This window comes from Dipodomys merriami, unplaced genomic scaffold (genome assembly GCF_024711535.1).
Source record: "Dipodomys merriami isolate MVZ:Mamm:240054 unplaced genomic scaffold, mDipMer1.0.p SCAF_19, whole genome shotgun sequence".
In the NCBI taxonomy this organism is placed as follows: domain Eukaryota; kingdom Metazoa; phylum Chordata; class Mammalia; order Rodentia; family Heteromyidae; genus Dipodomys; species Dipodomys merriami.
Window position 1 is genome coordinate 122,369 of NW_027203270.1, and position 19,542 is coordinate 141,910.

The 19,542-nt window shown below is 48.3% G+C and overlaps 1 protein-coding gene across 4 annotated transcripts in view; it reads right to left on the reverse strand.

Annotated features, from left to right (window-relative positions):
- Window positions 1-578: 578 nt before the first annotated feature.
- The window catches only part of Arhgap44 (Rho GTPase activating protein 44), a 155,576-nt gene continuing 136,612 nt past the window's right edge, over window positions 579-19,542 (reverse strand). The window contains exons 17-22 of one of the 4 annotated variants that reach the window (XM_070026930.1): window positions 15,919-15,936; window positions 14,900-15,124; window positions 11,567-11,724; window positions 6,958-7,335; window positions 4,439-4,490; window positions 2,055-2,143 (exon numbers count right to left, since the gene is read on the reverse strand). In XM_070026930.1, coding sequence (XP_069883031.1) covers window positions 4,483-4,490; window positions 6,958-7,335; window positions 11,567-11,724; window positions 14,900-15,124; window positions 15,919-15,936 — 787 coding nt within the window. In that variant the 3' untranslated portion in view covers window positions 2,055-2,143; window positions 4,439-4,482. Of the gene's footprint in view, window positions 2,144-4,438; window positions 4,491-6,957; window positions 7,336-11,566; window positions 11,725-14,899; window positions 15,125-15,918; window positions 15,937-19,542 lie in introns of all 4 variants that reach the window. The other 3 variants (XM_070026927.1, XM_070026928.1, XM_070026931.1) reach the window with 3 other exon arrangements.

The following is a 19,542-nucleotide window of genomic DNA, read 5'->3' on the forward strand; positions in this document are numbered from 1 at the left end:
TGGTAGTAATGGCAAAAGATGCACTGAGTTAGCGCTGACTGGGCTAGGACAGGCAGGTATCCAGACACCATCCTTCCCACTGTTCTGGGTAAAAGTGGAGACAGGCTGGGCACTGGGGGATCACACCTGTAATCCTACCTACTCAGGAGGCTGAGATCTAAGGATTGAAGTCAACCCAGACAAGAAAGTCCCTGAGACTTTTAACACCAGAAAAGTTGGAAGTGGAACAATGGCTCAAATGGTAGAGCACTAGCAAAAGAGCTAAGGCACAGCGCTTCTAAGTACTGGTACCAAAAAAAGGGAGGAGGCAACTGATTTGTTCTTTTTTGCCCTATGTTGACAGAATGTTTGCCCCAGAAGTATTGTGAAATCCCACATTGTGCCCACTTCCTTGCTTTCCTAGGCAGGATTTGAAAACAAGTTAGTGCTTGGTCAAGAGAATGTTCAGAGTTAAAGCTGGATTTTTATGTTCATCCTGTTCACAGGAGTATGTGGAAGAGGGCTGTAAAACCTCAGGGGATATAGGAGAGACACTTAACTTCCCCACAGCTGCATTCACACAAGGGCATACACTGAGCTCAGGGATAATAAATCTATTTTAATAACATCAGTTTTGACAATGATTTGTACATGTATTTAAAGATAACCTTCAACCCCTGGGCTCCGATACAAATTGGGGATTGAATTGCCCTTGCCAGGAAGTGAGCAAAGCTATAACATCAAAACTCTTTGCCAATCCCTCTCTCAGAGAAGGGTGACTTTACACTGTTGGGGAAAAAAAAAATAACTAAGCATTTAAATTTTTCATTGTACACCTGTACACTGGTTTAGATTGAATGGCTCAAATTAAACAAATATAGAGAGATCTCATATATACAAATATTATATCATGTATAGGTATAGTATATCTTATTTTAAAAGGATAAAACTTTAAACTTGGACTTTGCATGCATGGCCCAGATCTGTTTCTCACTCCTTTAATCCCAAAGTGCAGGTGGGCTTCCCGGTGCCCTCTGGCCCCCTCTGCAGAGCTGGCTGTTTTGGTGAGGGGGATGAGCTGAGCGTTGAGTGGCAGGAGCTGGGGGAGTGAGTGGTCTGCCCCACAGGCCACGTGTGGCCCGCGTCTGGACTCGTTTCACTTCCCTCTATCTACCTTGGGGTAAACAGAATTATTGCTAGTCAGCTGTAACCTCTAGAAGGGAGAGATGGGTTCCAGGCCCCCACTTTGCTAGGAGCTTAGTGCCTGGATGGGCAAAATTACTGTTTGACATCTAATGAGTTTTGAGGGGGGCCATGAGGAGCTACCTGGGATCCTCCAGACATGCTCAGGATACTTCTTTTTTCAACTCAGAAGCACAAAACAATAATGAGTATAAGGGCTTTTTAGTAACTTAGGGGGGTGCAAGAGGAATAAAAGTGCCAGGAAGTGAATGCTTTAAGCCATTAGCTTTGGGTCCCTATGATTAAGGGTAGCCTCAAAGGTATTTTCCATGAGCCAGCCCTCCCCTGAGCATCAAGTGAAGGAGGATAGGAATCAGGAGTGTGCATTTCTAGCCCTGGTATCCACTCCTTCCTCACTTCTCTGGCTGTTAGGTGGGTACTGTAGGACCTGACAGCATCTGTCCCTGCAGGTGTAGCACAAGTGCTGTGGCAGCACCTTCCGGTGTAGCTTATCCTCTCCTGCACCCCCACCCTGCACAGCCCTGGGGAGGAGATGGGTGTTGCTTAGCAGGGAAGCTGAAGATGATCAGAAATAGGCACGAAGTCAAAAGGCAAAGATCAAACAAAAGGCTGAAGTCATCACCCAATAGGAATGAACAAAATCGGCACCACCAACATCTGCCACACGGACCGGAGATTGTGCTCTCCTGCCAGACTCCAACCTGGAGTTGGAGGTGACGGCAAAGGAACCCACAGAGGATCCTTGGCAAGCTCAGGGACGCTGCTCCTGGCGGCGTGTTCCCCGGGCCCACATCTGTACAGGTGCTGGGGCGGGGGCTGCATCAGAGGGCTGTGCTCTCCGATTCCTCCTCTGAGTCCCTCTTGTCAGTCACCGAGTGTCGCCTTGCGTGCTCCAGGGGGCTCAGGCGGAGTGTTGACCCCAGCTCTATGTGGATGGAGGGGATATCAAAGTGGACAAGATCTGCAAGTTGGCAGAGAGAAAGAGAGGGAGGTGAAAGAGGCCTCTGGTCCTGAGGACCAAATTGAAAGCAATCTTGGTCAGCGTGAGGAAGCAGGTGGCTGGGCTAGTCTAGGGCCAGACAGATCATTTATAGAAGCTGCCTCCTCAGCAGTCACACTGGCTGAATCTGATTGCATCTACCAGTCATTCAGACGGAGAGGAGAGCCAGGACTGCTCAGCTGGACTGTGCTTGTTTTCTGCTAAGCAAGAGTTCTTGGGCAGGCTCCAGTAGCACCTTTGGGGACTTGTCTCAGCCTAGACTCTGCAGGGAGAGTTTGAGACAAGAATAAATGTGGGAACCCTACACGGGTATCCTCACTCTTAATAAACAGCTGCAGTTAGGGGCAGTTCTTGGTGCTGTGCTCTCTTCTAAATCCTGACTACAGGAAATCCCCTGCTTCCATCCCTATTAGAAGGGGTATGAAGTCCTAGCAAGAACGGTCAGACATCACAGCGTTCAGTGTCTAGACATCTGTGAGTCAGCAAAGATAAGGCAGAATTACCTAGAGCCATCAACTGAGGCCACATCGGCCACTACCGCTGCTGCCTGAGGCTAGGGGCTTGGGGGTTCTAGCTCACCGACACCCAGGGCTACAGGAAGGGGGCTCCTCTGGACCCCTTCCTCTTGGTCACACTATTTTCCCACCTCTGCCCAGTTTCTGCCTTTCAGGTAGTCTTGCTTAATAACCCAGGCAGGAGGTTGAGCTCCAGGAGATGAGGTGGAAATGTGGCAGGGACCAGGCTCTGCGCCATACTCAGAAGGTGGGGTTTTGTCTTTGTTGTGTGTTTGTGTGTATGAAAAACAAATGTTCAGACTGAGGAATACCATACTATGTGTACAGACATAAACTTGGACATTGTCCTAAAAGACATTATACAGACACCAAAGCTCTGGACAAAACTCCTCCCTCACTCCACCCCGCCAAGTCTTCAGAACGGGGTCCAACCTGCCTCTGCCTTGCTGCCTGATTGAGGAGCAGATCTTAAGGGGGTTTGAGGCTTGGCTTAGCCAGTACCACTGGTTCCCCCTGTAGCAGGAATCTCTTGTGCCTAACAGGAAGTCACTGGACTGTCTGTCCTTTCTGCCCCTGTCTGGGTCCGCTCTACTGGATGGGGTACCTTATCAGAAAAGAGCACAGGATCTATCTGCTTGGATGTAAACACCTAGGCCTGTGTTCCAATAGGACTGTGTCCTAGGACAAATTCTTAGCTTCCCCATGTGTCAATAGAAAAGGGAGTGATGAGGAATGTAGATACAGTAGTTCAGAGATGGCATGACACTGCACAGCCTGGCATGAAGTCCTAATGGGAGCTGTCTGACCTTGGTGGGCCTGGGTCACATAGCAAAGGAGTGGGATTTAGGGAAGCCCTTGCTGGCATTCCTGGGTAGAAGGAAGGGTGCTGGGCCATCTTGCTTCATGGCAGCTCCAGGAGTGTCCTTGGGAGATCAGTCTGTGAACACCAAATACTCTGTAGCTAATCTACAGGCCTACCAGCACAATGGGAGGGGGGCCCTAGTTAACTCTGACCTCTGCTTCTTCTTGAGGCAGAAACGCCTCATTTCTCCCATCTTCTTCCCTGCTCTTTCCTTGTTTAGTTTTGAGCTTGTACCCTTTTGGGGAGGTGGTACCAAGCAGATGCTGATGCAAATGCTTCCCAAGTGTTTTGTAGTGCTGGAGAAGAGTATCTGGGCAGGATGAGTCCTAAGCATTTGTCTGAGGGTGAATCAGGGTCGCTGACATGGTGATGGCTTCTTTGCTGCTCTGGGCCTGCTCTGTACCTACTCCCGCAGGAACACCTTCCTAATAATCCCATGTGTGCAGGGACAGCACTGGGCACATGTCTGTCATCTGTGCAAACCATACAGCTGAGGGAGAAGGGGAGCTGGAGCTGGTAATTCAGTGAGTGGAAGGAGAAGAGCTAGGACTGCTAGGATTTTCCCCAAGCTCAGTCTAATGGAAAGACAGAGGGGGGAAGGGGGGTGGGGAGGGGGACAAAAAAGGCCAATCATCTCAAAACACCAAGGAGACTCCTGGCTCAGCTGGTCCTTGCTGAAGTTGGGGAAGGCCAGAAAGAGTGAAGCAGGCATGCGATTGTTTGGTCTGGGCCACATGCAGAGAGAGGAGGGAGCTGGCAGGGCTGGCAGGAAGGCATCAGAAGGATCAGGCGACACTGGGTATCAGCCGGGCAGCTGGCTGGGCTGGCCAGGCTGGCCAAGGGAGTGGAGTGGTGGCGGTGGAGCCGGGGCCAGCTTACCCTGAAAATCCCCCTCACACGTATCCAACACTGCGTCACTCATGTTACACAGCTGCAAGAACACAATGATAGGATTCGGAGAAAGGAATAAACATGACGAAAACACGGACGAAACAAAAACACTGCGGGTGCCACAGTCCCAGTGGGGCACAACAAAATCCTCACTGCTTTCTACACTGGCTCAGAGACCTGTACGCACAGGACGTGATAATGGGCTGCTGCGGCCAGAAGAACATAGAACAAAAGGGGATGAGGGGCCGAGGTGTCACTGAATTTGATGGTTAAGTCTTAAAAAGTCTGCCACCAGAAATGAATCATTTCATGCCCTAAGGGTACTACGCTTCCTACTATTCTGTGTTGCCCACCTGTGCCCTCTAATTTCCTCCCCCGTTCCATTCTTTCCTGCCTCTTGGGGCATCCTATGTTCAACCCACAGCTTACAGTGTACACCTCTCCTTGTGTCTCTATCCAGCCCCTCCATCATGGCTCACCCCAGAGCATGAATGACTCCTGAGAACTTCCAGGGGCTGGATGCACACGACATTCCTCAGGAAGAGGTTTCCTTAATTTTTAAATAAGCCTCCAAGTAGCTGGTAGCGGCTATATATTCAACATTAACTACAGCCACAGATAAAGATGCCAAGACACTAGATGTGCTTTCCAATAACACTGAAACTGCCAGCACTATCACAAATGCCTGTATACTTGCCTAGTGGGTTTTTTTTCCCCCTTGTTTTGTTTTTGTGCCAGTTCTGAACTCAGGGCCTAGGCACTGTTCTTAGTACTACTTCTGACTTTTTGGTGGTTAACTGGAGATAAGAGTCTTAGAGACCTTCCTGCCAGCGGTAGTTTTCTCAGAACTTAGCCTCGTGAGTACCTAGAATTACAGGCATGAGCCACTGGTGTCTGCCTTGCCCCGTGTTTTTATCTGGAGCAAAGAGTCAAGCCCCACTAGCTTCCAGCTGACATTTAGTCTAAGGAAGAAAATGTCACCTTTTGGGAGGATACGGGGCAAGAAAGAGTACCTGTGAAGGACCTCAGGGTACCCTAGACCCTAGCACCATGTTTTCTGTGAAGTGACATGCATGGTAGCTGAGCAAATTGCATCCTTGGGTCTGAACTATCAGGTGTTCTACTGCCGAGCAATACACCAGCACAGGGGTTATGTGGTTTGTAGGTGTGGTTTATATGTATCTGTATAGCATGTGTGTTGTATGTTGTATGTGATATGGATTGGGGTTTGTTACGTATGCATGTGTGCTATGTGAACTATATGTGTGGTGTGTACAAGGATGTGTGGGGATGAACTCTTTGTATGAACACGTGCGCTGTGGGTGTGTGGCTGGGTACTGTATACATCTCTATGTGGATGTGTTCTGTAAAGAAGGGTATGTGGATGTTGTGTATATTTGTGGCTGTGTTTGTGTGTGTGGATGTGTAGATGGTGTCCGCATCAAGCTGCCTAGCCCTTTGCTACCTGAGACAAACACTCTTCAGGCCCTGGCCTCTGGGGAAATGTGCTGGCTCCATTCCAAGACTCCGCTCGGCACCTTGCCTGTCTTCCAGAAGCAGGGAAGGCCCCAAGGACTAAAGCAGGGGACCACAAATCTGTTCCTGACTTTTCTAATCTCATGTGGCCCAAGTGTTTGGGGAGACATTTAAAAAATGTCCCGTGTGTTTTCTCTCTCTCTCTCTCTCTCTCTCTCTCTCTCTCTGTGTGTGTGTGTGTGTGTGTGTGTGTGTGTGTGTGTGTGTGTGTGTGTGTGTGTGTGTGTGTGTGTGTGTGTGTGTGTGTGTGTGTGTGTGTGTGTGTGTGTGTGTGTGTGTGTGTGTGTGTGTGTGCCTGTGTGAAACACAGCTTCATCTTTGTTTTTAAAATTACAACAAACAAGACTGGATAATTGGGAGTTTGCCTAATCCACTGCTGCAGGAATTGTGGTGGTGGTGGTGGTGGTGGGCGGGGTGGGGAGGGAATGTGTCTTTCTGAGGGTGAGGCCTCCTCTGAATACTTATTTAGAAATACATTTTTCCCCAGCAGAGCTTACTTTACTCCTAGGGGAAATTATCTTTGGTTCTTGGCTCCTGCTCTCCAGATGAGTCTCGGCACCTGCTCTGCTGTTGGGGCGCTGTGCGAAAGACGCGGCCCCACCCCTGCATCCTGACGCCAGGTATCCTATGACTGTAACCAGCTGCTCCTGAGGCCTCGGTGCTCAGAAACAACCCTGGACTGGTGGGCTGGGCTAGGAGAAACCCCATGAGAAGGTGGACCCCCCCAAAAACAAACAAACAAACAAACACCCAAAACAAACCAAACCCAAACCAAACCAACTCAGTTCCAGAGCTGCTCTGCATTGTCCCACTGGTGGGTTCTCAGAAGAACCCCTTGGGAGCCCTGGGGTGGCCATAGCCAGCTCACATCATGTGGGCCTCTATTACCTGGAAGGGATGCTGTTGGCCCCTCCCTGGCGCATTTTGTTAAGGTTCATGGGAACTTTCCAGAAAGCCCATGACTCGGTTACCTGTAGACATGCTTTCCCCTGGGGTCATGCCATCCAGCATGGGGTGCTCCGTGGACTGAGGGCTGGAGGCTGAGAGGCTGACCGTGGGAGGCTGCGGTGGCGGTAGGGTGGGTCTCTGTCGTGGCTTTGGGGTGGGCCTTGATTTGGCTAAAGTGCTTGTAAAAATGGAAGGAGAGGCCAGAGGAGGAGCTGCAGCCGGGGAGAGCTGGCCGGAGGCCAAGGAGTACCCTGGAGGGTAACTCAGTCCATAGGGAGATGGGGTGCTTGGGGGAGTAGGAGACAGGCTGACTGGGGAAGGCTGGCCAGTGGACTGGTCAGTCACTGTCCCTGGCTGGCCAAAAGGAACCTTGGGTGGAATTGGTGCCAGCTTCTTTGAAACTGAAAGAGAAAAACACAAGACACAAAGGTGTAAGGTGTCTTCATGGTTTAATGTGGTCCTTTTCAACCTCCTCCTCTTCTTCCACCCCCTCCCCTGACCTCCTGCTACACCGATAATAGCCAATAGAATTTAATTTAATTTAATTTAATTAATTTATTTTTTTTGGGTCCGGTCGTGGGGCCTGAACTCTGGGCCTGAGCACTGTCCCTCAGCTCTTCAGCTCAAGGCTAGCACTCTACCACTTGAGCCACAGCACCACTTCCGGCTTTTTTCTTTTTGCTTATGTGGTGCTGAGGAATCGAACCCAGGGCCTCAGGCATGCAAGGCAAGCGCTCTACCACTGAGCCACCTTCCCAGTCCAGCCAATAGAATTTTAAGTGCACCTAGATTTGCAAGTGTTCTTATCTTTGCACCTGTTCCTCTGTACACACAAACACACACACACACACACACACACACACACACACACACACACACACACACACACACACACACACACACACACACACACACACACACACACACACACACACACACACACACACACACAGCCCATCTGGAAAAAGAACCTTCCATTAACTGGTGGTGAGTGGGTGATTTTCCATCTGGGTGTCACCACATTCAGAGTGAGTCAGTGAAGCCAATTCCAATGGCCAATTCAAATCATCACCATGAGGTCAGCACCCAGGGGCAAATCCTCCTGCAGGAAACTGAACTTCGGCCTAACCAGCCCAGTGGTGTGTGGTTTTGGCAATGGTATGTGGCCTGATCCTGTCACTTTTAATTTCCAGCCTTAACCCTGCACCACTTGCCCTGGCATGGTTTTTGTTTTCTTAATTTTTAAATGAATTAACTGACAGCATTTGTGCTTCTTTATGCACTGTAATTCAATACACAAATACAGTGCATAATGATCAAATCACAGTAATTAGCATTTCTGTCTCCTCAAACATCATCACTTCTATGTGTTGGCAACTTTCCAACCTTCTCCTCCAGTGGTTTGGAAATGTATAATTAGTTGCTGTAGAAAGACTATCTTATACTCCCCTACAACTGTGTTTTGGCATCTGTCTCTCTCTCTTCTCTCCTGTCCCAACTTCTGATCACAGATTTTTTTCCCCTCTTTTCTTTCATGAATTGTGTTCTCTGGATGACAGAAAATATAGCTCAACTGTATTCTTTTTCAGTGCTGAGGACTGACCCACGGCCTAATGTGTGCTAGGCAAGTACTCTGCCGCTGAGCTACAACCCGGAATCTTTCCACACACATCACTGACCCAACCTCTTCTCCATTCCTTTCATTTCCCTCTCCTTATTTACTGAAGCTCTCTAAAGGATGACAAGTACATGATACCTTGAATTGAAAATGAATAGGGAAAGACAGCCAAGGCAAACATTCAGAAGATCCAAGTGAGGGGTGAAGTTTTTGAGAAAATGATCATTGGCCAGTGACAATTAAATGAGATCTGGCCATGGGTACAAGTAACTCTAGAAGAATCTGTCTTCTAAATCCTCAGGGAGGCATTTGGGCATCTCCTTCCACTCCCCACATCAACCCAATCCATCCATGGAACAGAACCTTGTCTAAGGATATCTCATGTTCCCATGGCTTGTTAGCCAGGAAGAAAAAAAGCACCTGCTTTTCAGGTTGCCACCTTGGGTTCAAATTTCTGTCCTATTACTTATCCATGATATGCCTAAGGGAATGTATTTAAACTGCTCTAAAAAGAGAGAGAGAAAGGGGGACGCACAGAAAGGGAAGGAGGAAGGGGGAATAAATATAATCGTGCTATTCAGTATAGAGTGTGGAAAATGAACTATGTAACTTGTGAGCAGGGATGGGAGGAGAAAACTGGGAGAAAGCAAAAAGAAGGGGTACTCATTACCTGACTTATGAAGTGGCAAGCCCTCTGTACAACACCTTAATGACAATAAACCTACACTTACGAAACATGAAAAAAGAAGTTAAATAAATGAGCCTCTTCCATACAACTGGAAGACTACTCTCTTCCCTATGGTACTGATCACACATCTGAAAAACTTCAAAATCAAAGCCTATTTAAAAAAAATAGCATTCAGTCTTCCAGTTTTCTACTTCTTGACTATGGGGTCAGTTTTCTGGCTTTGCTATTGAGGTTCATGACTGTGTGTGGTTGGACTTACACAAGACATGAAGTCCTGGAAATCTTGGACATGCTCTTCTAAATGGGCTGAAGTGACATCACCCAACAGAAAAGATACTGCTTTGGGGTGGTGACAGTACTAGAGCATGATGTTCAATTTTGGGTTCAAGGTCAAAAGACAGAGAGATCAGAAAAATAACTGCTGGGCATATTCAGTGTGGGTGGGGATGGAGAATGGAGAAGGAAGTTGTGCCTTTCAAATGACATCTCTGATCAACTCAATGTCTCTTTAGAAAGGGACCTGGAGGCCAAGCACCAGTGGCTCACACCTGTAATCCTAGCTACTCAGGAGGCTGAGATCTGAGGATCATGGTTCAAAGCCAGCCCTGGCAGGAATGTCTGTGAGGCTCTTATCTCCAATTAATCACCAGAAAACCAGAAGTGGCGCTGTGGCTCAAGTAGTAGAGTGCTTGCCTTGAGCTCAGGGACAGCATCCAGGTCCAGAGTTCAAGCCCCATGACCATAAAAACAAAACAAAACAAAACAACCACGAAAGGGACCTGGGTTACTCTAGGCTTTGTTTGCTATGCAGGTCCAATGTGCTGAAACTCTCAAGAGGGTCACCCTGGCTCTGACATGAGGAAGGTAACTGGCTGTGCCAGGAGCCTTGATATTACCACTGGATGAACGAATGGCTTAGCCATCATCCACACTCTGAAGGGTTGGAAGAGTCATAAACAGAGATGTGCAACAGGACAAGAACACCATGTCTGAATGGTAAGGAAAGCCTACTAATGCTGGAGATGCTAAAACCCACCAATGCCATTTATTTATTTACTTATTTAGTGCCTGTCCTGAGGCTTGAATTTAGGCCTGGGTACTGTTCCTGAGCTTTTGTGCCCAATGCCAGAGCTCTACCACTTCAACCACAGCTCTACTTCCATCTTTTTTGGGGTTAATTGTAGATAAGAGTCTTGTGGACTTCCCTGCCTTAGCTGGCTTCAAACAGTGGTTCTCAGATCTCAGCCTCCTAAGTAGCTAGGATTACAGATGTGAACCACCGATTTGCACTACTGCCTTTTTGATCCAGTTGCTATTTAACCTTCAAGATGCCATTTCTTCTGGGTCATCTACCTTGAATCCTGAGTCCAGATAAGGGAGACTCCATGTGTCCCCATGGTGCCCAGATGCCTCCTGGCATAGCAGCACCATGTACCCTTGCATTATAGTTATACCTCGCTGCAAAGCAGAGCTCTACACATACCAGGGCTTGGTAAATATTTGTAGGATGGATAAGGAATGAAAGGGCACGGGGAACCAACAAGGTCCAGGGCAGGGTAGAGGCTTACTAGAAGAATGGTGTTGCCATGACTCAAAAGGGACCTGGGAAATGTAGATGCGATGAATCTAGCCCTACTGGACAATCTTGGAGTTGAAACCAATCCTAGGAGCACAAAAGACCCAAACTGAGAACAAATTAAATGATACGCAATTTCAGTCAAGAGACAGGCTTTGCTGAGAGGTGAGAGGTGGTAACAAATTAAAAAAGCCTGGATAAGATCTCCAACAGTATACCTGCCCACTGATGAAATGTCACCATACAGTGTCTTTGGCTTTGGGGAATGGTTCTCCCAAGAGATTTAACTGGGTCCTTACTATGGGACAATCCTTACAAGTTCCACAACAGAAGTATTGGAGATCTGGCTTTGGGGAAAAACAATCCCAACTTCCTCCTCTGACCTCACCTTGGTTGGCACTGGGGCATGGAGCTGGTGTAGATGACTACATACAGCTTTGTAAATGCTGGAGGAAGGTCTGGTAGGGCCATGGGAGAGGCATGCTATGGTGTCTGTATTGTTGGTATCACTTGTTATACGGGAAGCATTGCCCCATACTTTCATGAGCCCACTTTTCATGTAGTGATCTGAAGAATGATGGTAAAATATAGCACTTCTTTGGGTTGGTCAACTTCTCAAAACTTGACTGATCTACCTAGGGACTATTCACTAAGCCACACAGTTTCGAAACAGTATGCTTTGAAAGGGATGGAGCCTTCAGGAACAGCCCTTACCAGCCTGAGACCGGGCAGAGGAAAGAGGTGACATACCTTTCCGGAGAGTGTGGGGACTCTGGTCTGCGGGTGGCTGGCTCGGACTGGTACCTGCTTGTGGCCCTGGCTGCGAACCTGGACAAGCTGTCCCCTGGCTGGAGCTTGGACTTCCTTTCTGCCCAGATCCTGGAGACGATTCCTTGCTTTTAGATGTACTAAAAAGCAAACGCACAGGTTAGAAAAGGAACAGGTGCTTGGTCAGCCTCAGCACCAATCTGCCAACTCTGATTCTAAGTGTTCTGGGCCCTGTTCAAATCCACACCTGTTCTGGTTTGTCTCAGTCCCTTCTTAAAACCTTCAAAGCATCCTACGAGGTGACTGTCCCTTCCTGGAGCTCTGGTGATACGGGCTCCTCCCTAGCTTTGTGGACATGCACTGCCAATGGTCTCTTCCCATCTCTGCCTTGAGGAGATGACCTTTGCGCATCTCCCTGCATCCTGTCATCAGTACGGGAACCATAGGTTGTTCTGAAGTGGGAACTGCACAGTGTTCCTGTCTCCTCCTGTCCTTATGGCATTACAGAGCCAAGAGGACTTTCCAGGGTCAGTGTGCCAGCTAGGGCTGATGACAGCCCTGCTTCCATGCTATAGCTCTCTTTTCTTTTCTTTTCTTTTTCTTCCATGCTATAGCTCTCTAAGCTATTGCCTAGGACTCTAACCTGGCACATGCAGGTGAGGAACTCTAGGACCTGCCCTCATACTCGCTCCACAGAGACTAGGACCTAGCTATGTTCCTGTATGAAGGCCAGTTCAAGCTCCAGTCCTTCAAGTTTAGAATAGGGTCACGATCAATGTCAGTGAGGAACGCTGGCCTACTGAGTCCCTTGGATCAACAAAGAAATACTCAAATTTACCAGAAAATTCACCCATGCTGTTAAGCTCTTTCTCAGGTCTTCTCTTAAGGACAAGATACAGTAAACGGGTACCCTATTGAACTGTACTGTACAGACTACAGACCAAAAAACACAACAAAAAACCAAAAACAACCAAGAACCAACACACACACACACACACACACACACACACACACACACACACACACACACACACACACACACACACACACACACACACACACACACACACACACACACACACACACACACACAGAGCAGATCATTACCCCCTGCCAGCCTCTAATGCACCATTCAGGGGAAACATTGCAAACTGTTCTTATGGCTCCACAGAATGTCACTCCTTGACAGCAATCATTTCATTTTGGATAGCCTTGACTGAATCAGAGGGGGGCCCTGGAATGGGACTTAACTGCTATGCTTCCTGCCTGGATTCCAAAGCTCTTGGAGGGTGTGGTGGGCAGGGCCTGGTTATCTACAGCTTCCATAATAGCTGTTTCTTCTCCAAATATGGAATTGGAGTGAATAAGAAACTACCAATAGAAATATGGAACTCATGGCTGCCAAGATATGCTGAGAAAGACGGGGAGCAGGGTTAGAACAGGAAGGTCATCAGTGTACAAGCAGCTTTCTTATTGGAAGGAAGAGAAGAAGAGAAGACCACAGCCACAATACTGGCACTTCCTTTCCTTTGAGAAATGGGAGAATTTTATAGGGAAAAAGGTCATTTTTATCCAAAGCAACCTAAAGAGCAAAAAAATGTCTTTTTAAAAAATTCTGCTAATAAACAGCAAACCCAGAAAACTGTCTTTGTTCAGGCTGAAGAGTTCAGCTTGTCTTTTATTCTTTCTCAGGTTCAAGGTCACAGTGTATCTGGGTACTCATGCCCCACCATATATCTCTCCTTCCACCCATCTCTGCCATCACTGAGAGGAAGTGAAAACAATCAACTATGGAAAGCACCACACAAGAAAGTCTCTACCCCCAATCTGCTTCCTGTAGGGTTCTAGACTTTTCTTGCTTCTTTTGACTGGACATTGATCTCTTCTCTGACTTTTCCTGCTCAATATACTTTCTCCAGCACAGAAACAAGTACCTATTTAACCTGGTTTTTCTCTCAGCACAAATCTAGCTGACCCAGCGGTGGTGGGGGGAGGGTGGTGGTGGTAACAAGTAGGGCAGAGAGTGGTTACTGGACTGCTAGATGAAGGCAGAGATAAGGTGCAGGTGAGGACAGGCTAGTTCTCAGGACAGGGACTCAGCGTCTGTGTTACTGCTGAGCAGCAAAGTAGGACATGAAGGCTGAGTCTGGCTGGACAGAGCCACCAGCTTGGGTAGGAGAACTAAAGGCAGAGCCTGGGGCAAAGAGGAGAAGAGATATCCTGTGATCTTCCAGCAAGGGGTAGACATGACAGGAATTTGGCAGCTGGAAGCAACGTCACTTGTGCTACAAATGTCCAGAAAACAAAAAATCAAAAGAATGGAGCTGTACATAGGGATTAAAAAGTACAGGAAAAAGCCCCGGATGAAAGAAAGCCTTAACACGCAAAGAGAAGCTGCAGAACCATATCCCCGGCATGAAAGTGGGAGAGCAGAGCAATATATCTGACACTAAGTCACTGGCTATCAGTGTGGGGAAGAGCGGGTGCTCCCTGCCCATGGGCTCTGCAAGGCCACCCACCCATATCATCTCTAGAATGCCTTTTGAGCCTGGAGAAACCCCATCCTCAAGGGGACCTGTTTTAGAAATATCATCTACATGCCAAATTCTCTATGAAGTCCCTTTTATGACCAGAGTGATAGCAGCTATTGTCTGAAGAGAGGATCACCGGAGCATATCTGTCTATATGTCCTTTTCCTTCAGGTCAGCCTGTCTATCCATCAGTGTCTACCTGTGCTTCTCCACCAAACTCCCTCTGCCCATCTGCATATTTCAAGTGAATCTGAAGCCCAGCAAATCACAGTCACAGTTCTAATGTTCATTGATCTTGCCTGGAATGTGCTGGCTGGGCTAGTGTGCTCTCTTTCTCTCTCTCTGTATATCTCTCTCTTTTCCCTAAAAGAATGGTGATATACTCCTGCAACTGATTTGCATTCACTGTGGCAGCAACAACTGCTAACGGCACTCTACACCGAAAGGCTGCAGATAGGAAGGAAGAAATACTATCATTCTAAAATTTCAAAATAGGGAAGTTACAAAAGGAAGTGGGATCCGGAGAGTGGGCTTCGAGTCCTCTGTAGCCCTTTAGCAGGCTGCCGCCTTCCATGTCTGCTTGGGGATGTGATTCTTGGAAAGCCTAGATGCTTCCTGGCGATCCAGGATGCTGCGGATGACGCAGAAAGCCAAACATGAATGCTTCCAAATGAGGATTGGGGTAGATGAGATCTAGGAGGCCTGAGTAGGAAGCGGCAAGCCCTGTGCATGCATGTGCACACCAGCCAGTTCACCCTCTTACCCCCTCCCCCCAGGGGCTTACCTGGGGCGCTCAGGCGTGGGCTGCAGGCCAGCAACAGATGGGGAGAGCACAGGAGCTGCAGCGGGGCTGTCCGGGACCTGCTCCAGCAGGGGTGATGGCAGGGGTGCAGCCAGCTCGGCAGGCGGGGCAGGAGGCTGCATGGAGGGTGGGGCGCAGGATGCTTTCCGGCCGGCAGAGGAGCCTCTTCGAGCCACCCAAGACGTGTCCATGACCCTCACGCCCATGCTGGCGAGGGACACAAAGACACCTGCTTACCCACGCCTGACAGGTGGCAGGCTCCCTCCCCCATCAAGCGGAGACATTCAAGCAGATCCAGGTTAGAAGAGCAGCAGCCTTAGCACCCTCCTGGGCTGGAAAGCAATGTGCAGGGGGATAGGGCAGCGATGGTCCAGCACCCAGGCGGCTGGGGGCACAAAGACACAGCCCTGCAGCCCAGGAGGGGCAGGATGGCCCTCCCATGACACCAAGGCCCACAGCAGGACACAGTCAGCAGCTTGGAGTTCCACAAGCTGTGTTTCCACTCTGCCAAAGCCAGCTGGCCTTAGGAAAACAGCCCGACAAGCACCCTGGTTGTGGAATCCAAGCCATCCTCAGGGCAGAAACGTGGACTTACTAGCTTGGTAGGGGGGGTCACTTGCTCCTCCCAGTTGTAGGAAGGAGGTTGGGGGAGGGGGGCAGGGACAGAGACAGATGGGACTAGAACACTAACCAGCCAGCAGGAGACAGCTACAGAGGCCTCCTTTTTTGAACCCGGGTCTAGGCCCAGCTCTGTCTCCGCTGGGGACCCTGGCAGGTCAGCCCTCCAGGGGTCATACCAGCTTATCTACACGCCAGGGAAGGGGCCACTCATGCCTGAGGTCCTTCCGAATTGATTTGAACAATGGGCACACAGCTTTGAGTGATGCGGCCAAGCAACCAAACATGGCACCACTCCCCCTCTACACACAGTTCACTACCACATGGCTGGCTTAGTTTAAGAGATGACACGTGGCCTTGTATGCTACCAGTGGATACTGTACCTTTGGATTTTCCTAAGGCTGCAGGGACAGAAACATACAGATATTAGTGTCAATAATCTACACCTTCCTTTGGACATAAAGGTTGTATTTTTAAATTTTTTTTTCGCAAAGGGGTCTCTTGCCAAGGGCAGGATTCTGGGATGAGGTTTATGTGGTGCTGTGAAATCATTTACCACTTAATTGGTCTCCAAGTGACTTGGAGTTTTGTACAGGTAGAGATCATATAGATGGATAGCAGCTGCAGAGGTGATGTGGCTGTGAGGCTGGGGGAAAGGAGTTCATAGGGGACAGAGAAGAGGGAAAAGCAGCCATCTGTCCACTTATAGGTTAGAGGGGGGTTAACTCTCTGTTCAATGATCTAAGAGGTAACTGGTCCTGTATCCTCAACCCAGGCGTCTACTGGCTAAGAGTTCCTACTTCCGGCATGGAGGGAGACAGACATTTTTGGAGGGAGAATCACTCAGGGCTAGCATCTGTTTAGGTTTTCCTTATACAGGGTGGAGTTAGGAGGTGAGGTGGAGGTGGGGTGCTGACACATGGATACTGTCTCTTCTTCCTACCAAATGGTAGGTGGCATGGGTCAGAAGCACAAAGCTGTCACATGAACCTTGTAAAGGTACAGCAAGAATTTTATTAAAAAGTTCATGTTCAGAGTTGGGTTGTAGCAGGTGGGATGTGGGCCATTGCAGGAAATGTAAGTCAGGGGACCGGCTGTGAGGGAGGGACATGATGGGAAAGAGATAGGCAACTTTCTGAGACATGCTTCCTTTGGGACAACACAGAGCCTCTCCTGTCTGGTAGCTGGTATTGCTTGCCTCTCCTATGGCTTCAAGAAGGCACCTGGGACTGGAAGATGAAGGGGAAGGAGGACCTGCTAGCTTTTAGGTTGTATTGCACCTGAAGATGCAAGCTCGTCTCCCAGATGTCTAGAAATCCTCTTGGAGGCCACTCAAAGCTCCGGAGCGGAGTCCGGTGTGTATCCTCCGGTATTCAAAGTAGGTTCTTTAGGCTTTAGAACTGATCAGGAAGAAGGGAAGAAAGAGCTCATTTTTCCATGTGGGGAAAGGAACCAGTGTCACTTAGCTGCCATGGTTGGCGAGGATGGCAGGCATGGAAATATTTCCTGAGACAATCAGCAAAAAAAGAGTTCTGACTGATGTTAAGTTCTACCCTTCTCTCCTTCCTTGCTCCATTCTCTCCTGCTTGGAAAGGCCTTTCCCACACACGGGAGGAGATCCTGGGCTTCAGGACCAGGGCTGGTGAGGATGGATGCCTTCTATTTCCATGGGCATCTTTCAGGTTCAGTAACCTCACACTCCACGCTTCCTGACAATGCAGTCTACTCAGGGGAGAGGCCAGCTTGGGCATGGGCTAGGTGCCAAGTGAACCCTGCTAAATGTCAGCAGGTGAACAAGAAGAGCTGAGGGTGTATTTCTGCCTTTTCAGAGAAGCTGCTGAGCTCCACAGAAATATCTGCTGGGCCAGCTGCAAGTGCTCTTAATGGAAGCCATGTTCACAGCGAACATATACCCAATGTCCACCGACATTTTTAAACTGTTAATGTAAGCGTTTACAAAATGAGTCAGTCATAAAAGCAGCAGCAATGCTTGTGGCAACTGAAAAGCACATGAAACAAATGGCTACCTTGAAATGTCTGAATGTCTATATCAAATGCAACTATATATTATGAAACTGCTCAGTGTACCACCAGGATTCCCCATGAGCCTCTGCTTCATGCTAACGTTGAGAGGAACCAGTTTTTAGATCCTTTCTAGTTGAACCCAGGTAAAAGTGAGAAGCCAGAGAGGAAGACTATCTAAGGAGCAAAGTGTTGGGAAACCATGAAGCAGGAGGCAAAGGCAGAGTCCAGGAGATAGTGTGTGGCTCTTCGGGCTCCTTCGCAGCAAGGTTGTAAGGGATGCAGGGCGTACAGGGAGTCAAGCTTAATTTGCTTATCTCTCCCTTTTCTCTTTTAGGCCAATGAGACGAGGGTGGGGGTAACCAGAGTTGTTACCACCCAAGGCTGGGACTCATGTGGGTAAGCCAGTCTTCAGTTCCAGTCTGAAACACTCTATCCCTTCGTATTCCTCCCTGTACTCCTACTTGGGTGAGATTCCTCATGAGCCACACTTTACATCTGTCAGGAAAAGGTAAATAAAGAATAGGTTCTGAAGTGACGAAAACCTCTGGCCCCAGTTATACCATCCATTCAGTCCACTGAACTCGTTCATTCAAGTCAGGAAGGGAATGTACCAATAGCAGATGTAGGGAGTAAAGTATTTAGCACGCCCTTGAAGCACTTACTGGTGGCACAGCCTGCATGGTAACCTAATGGGCCGCAGGGTTGTGTGAAACAGGGCGCTGTGGTCCTTGGAAAATGTGTTGGAAGCTTGGTTCTCTGTGTGGAGGTGCTGGGAGGTGGTAGCACCTTTAAGAGGTGGAGATTACTGCGAGCTGGACTGGGTGGGTCACTTGGAGCTCTGCCCTCAGAAGGGATTAAGGAAGTTCTCTAGGACCCTGGTTCTTGTGCAAGACAGTTGTTACAACAGAGCAAGCCAGGTCCTTAATACCTGTGTGGCTTCTCATCTTGCCATGTGATCTCTCATGGCTTTCACATGCCATCACACAATGGTGCCTTCTACCATGTGGAGCAGCCAGGTGGGTCCTTATTGGAGAGAAGCCCGTGCTGCTGGCACTATGCCTTTGAACTTCTCATACTGTGAGCAAAACAACTTGTCTTGTAGATCACCAACCTCCCCACCCAGGTATTTTGCAATCACAATGGAAAATGAACTAATATAGATAGAAAACCCAAGTGTGTCTAAGAAGAGATTTTTTCTAGCGAAGCCAGTGGCATTTATAGGTATAATAAGCTGGAGACCTGAAAAGTGAGTATACATTTTTGTTTGAGAGGATATGAAAATCTGGGAGCTGGTTGGTGTGAGTGAGACACTCACTTGAACTATACCAGGGATTTTAGCTGGATTCCCCTTTATTTTTCCGTTCCTAAGTCCTAGAACCATGTAAGTAAGCAGTCAGCATTCCCTGCTCTTAAACACATCTGGACCCACCTTACTAACAGATCCCTAGAGGACAACCAAGGAACCCACCCATAGAAGTGGGATTCTCAGATTTGAAGTATATTTCCATTTACCTTGGCATCCCAGTGTTGATTTAGGTAATGTACACAGCAGCCTTTCAAGCTCAGTGACCCTGCTGTCCTTCAGGCTGTACTGCTGCAGGTAGACAAGTATGTAGGTTGTACTTGCTAGACAGGTAGTAAATTGTATGTTTTGGGTTTTGTTTTTTTTGTGAAAAGATTAAGAGACGAAAATAGCTGTTTCCATGATATTCACTTAAAGCCTTTGATTTTGTGTTAGTTAGACCATTAACTCACCAACACCAGGACTCTCTTCTGTTCATCATAGCACACTGGGCTTTAAGAGTGGAAAATGTTGTTTTTCAAGACCAGACTTCTCAAGTACTAAGTACCTGAGACAGATGAATTACCTCTGGTCATCTTATATCAACTAAAAGTGACAATTTCTCTTCCTTAAGGCTGTTGTGAAGAACAAATGAGACACTGTTCATATGTTCCTCAGCCTTCACTGTGACCACTGACAA